Source organism: Mizuhopecten yessoensis, unplaced genomic scaffold, assembly GCF_002113885.1.
Source record: "Mizuhopecten yessoensis strain PY_sf001 unplaced genomic scaffold, ASM211388v2 scaffold11149, whole genome shotgun sequence".
NCBI lineage: Eukaryota > Metazoa > Mollusca > Bivalvia > Pectinida > Pectinidae > Mizuhopecten > Mizuhopecten yessoensis.
Genome location: NW_018408904.1, coordinates 180,146 through 183,210, shown reverse-complemented (window position 1 = coordinate 183,210; position 3,065 = coordinate 180,146). Strand labels below are relative to the sequence as shown.

Below are 3,065 nucleotides of genomic sequence, written 5' to 3'. Positions count from 1 at the left end.
CAGGTGGACCATCAGTTACAATCTGAGGAAATAATCACAGGTTAATAATCGGTTACAATCTGAGGCGATAATCACAGGTGAATATTCGGTTACAATCTGAGGAGAACAATCTGAGGCGATAATCACAGGTGAACCATCAGGTACAATCTGAGGAGACATTCACAGGTGAATAATCTGTTACAATCTGAGGAGATAATCACAGGTGAACCATCAGTTACAATATGAGGAGACATTCACAGGTGGACCATCAGTTACAATCTGATGAAATAATCACAGGTTAATAATCGGTTACAAGCTGAGGCGATAATCACAGGTGAACCATCAGGTACAATCTGAGGAGACATTCACAGGTGAATAATCGGTTACAATCTGAGGAGACATCCACAGGTGGACCATCAGTTACAATCTGAGGAAATAATCACAGGTTAATAATCGGTTACAAGCTGAGGCGATAATCACAGGTGAACCATCAGGTACAATCTGAGGAGACATTCACAGGTGAATAATCTGTTACAATCTGAGGAGATAATCACAGGTGAACTATCAGTTACAATCTGAGGCGATAATCACAGGTGAACCATCAGTAACAATCTGAGGAGACATTCACAGGTGAATAATCTGTTACAATCTGAGGAGATAATCACAGGTGAACTATCAGTTACAATCTGAGGCGATAATCACAGGTGAATATTCGGTTACAATCTGAGGAGAACAATCTGAGGCGATAATCACAGGTGAATATTCGGTTACAATCTGAGGAGAACAATCTGAGGCGATAATCACAGGTGAACCATCAGTAACAATCTGAGGAGACATTCACAGGTGAATAATCGGTTACAATCTGAGGAGACATCCACAGGTGGACCATCAGATACAATCTGAGGAGACATTCACATGTGAACCATCAGTTACAATCTGATAAGATAATCACAGGTGAATAATCGGTTACAATCTGAGGAGACATCCACAGGTGGACCATCAGATACAATCTGAGGAGACATTCACATGTGAACCATCAGTTACAATCTGATAAGATAATCACAGGTGAATAATCGGTTACAATCTGAGGAGACATCCACAGGTGAACCATCAGTTACAATCTGAGGAGATAATCACAGGTGAATAATTGGTTACTAACTGCTGAGATATAGAAAGTTACGTGTGATCTATCCGTTACCATGTTGGTGCTATCTTTAATCTCCGTGTTTCTTTTATGTTCGAATGTAAACGGAGAATCCTATGAGAATATGACACGGTTAAAACGTAACCTTTTACAGAATTATACAAAGTCTACTCGTCCTCTTCGAAATCAAAATGATCCGTTGTTGGTACATATAAGCTTATACTTCTACATGTTGAAAGAGTTTAATATCGTGGAGAGTGTTTTAGGAACACACCTTTTATTCATGCTGCAGTGGACGGATGAGTACATACGTTGGGACAGTGAAGAATACGACAACATCACAGTGGTAAACCTCCCCCTGCTCGACGTGTGGGTTCCGCCCATGGTACTGGTGAACCCAGCGGACAGCTACGGCTTCCTAAGCAAAGAGAAGGACATGCTTCTCGTTCAGTACTCCTCGGAAGGCTTAGCGATGTTGCTCTTCGCTACTTATCTCGAGAGCACGTGTAAACCATTTATCAAATATTTTCCATTCGACTCTCACACTTGTCACCTGATGATCAGTCACCTAGGTTACAGTTTGGGCGAAGTGATTTCCGTCCCGTCACATGTTTATTTGGACCAACTGGTGGATAATGGTCAATGGACTGTGGACGCGTTGAACCTCACCGCAAAGTTTATTGTTGCAGGAAATAACGCATCTCGGTATGTTGATTTATCCATACAGTTGTCACGTCGACCAGAGTTTTTACTTCTGAATCTGTTCATCCCCATTGCCTTCCTGATCTGTATGAACTTGTTTGTGTTTTTCCTTCCAGCTGAGTGTGGGGAGAAGGCAAGCTACTCCATCACTGTACTTCTGTCTCTTGCAATCTTCATGACTATCGTCATGGATCAGTTACCTCCATTGTCCACAGATGTTCCCGTTGTAAGCATTATTCTCTGTATACATCTCGCCAATAACGTCATAGTATGCACGTGTACTATTCTATCCTTGAATTACCACCATCGAAGTGACACCAGGGACATACCTTGCCATCTCCGATGTTTAACCATGTTGGTGACTTGGCGAACATACAAAAGTAATTGCAACACAAAAGACGTCCTCACAGGAAAAACGCCAGAAAGCATGTCTCCAAGGGCAAAGACGAATCTGGGTGTCACTGGGACGGATGGTATCACACATCACGCTGTTGTGTCGGAGGACATTGACCGGCGCCCTATACTGACCTGGCAGATAGTGAGTCACGCGATTGACAGGTGGAATTTCTCCATCTGTATCATGATAACCATAATGGAGATGGGCCTTGTCTTCTATCATTCTGTTAAAGGCATGTGATCCTGTACTTAGAAGTTATTATATGACCATTTCCATATCCTACTCCGTATGGGCACGAGCTCCCATATCAGCCCGAAGGCTATTATATATCGGTCGAGGGCTGATACGGAGTAGGATTGTATGGAAGTAGTCATATGGTGATTTTTCATACTGCTCAATAACGTCAAACGTATGAAAATAACACATAGAACTGGCAGAAACATTATTTGTCATTAGCTTTACTACAATCACCATCCTCCCTAAAGAAAAAAACATTGACCGAATAGCAAATCCGGACAGATATGCAGTGTGAACACTACACGTTTGAGGTGCGATTTTTCTGAAAAGTTTTTCAACCGGACATTAAACGGATATGGCGCGTGCCGGGGGGATATTGCCTCTTCCGGGCAGATATGGCGCTTGCAGGCCAGATATGGATTGGTCGGGGATACGGCCTATGCACAGCTATCCGTTATGTGACGTGCTGTGATTATTATCTGTTATATGACGCGCTGTGATTGTTATCCGTTATGTGACGTGCTGTGATAAGTGTCTGTTATATGACGTGCTGTGATAAGTGACCGTTATGTGACGTGCTGTGATTGTTATCCGTTATGTGACATG

General features: G+C 42.6%; 1 protein-coding gene across 1 annotated transcript; it reads left to right on the top strand.

Annotated features, from left to right (window-relative positions):
• Positions 1-1,352: 1,352 nt before the first annotated feature.
• On the top strand, positions 1,353-2,462 carry LOC110466924 (neuronal acetylcholine receptor subunit beta-2-like). The gene has a single exon (XM_021523730.1). The coding sequence runs from the start codon at positions 1,353-1,355 to the stop codon at positions 2,460-2,462; it is 1,110 nt and encodes a 369-aa protein (XP_021379405.1).
• The last annotated feature ends 603 nt before the right edge of the window (positions 2,463-3,065 follow it).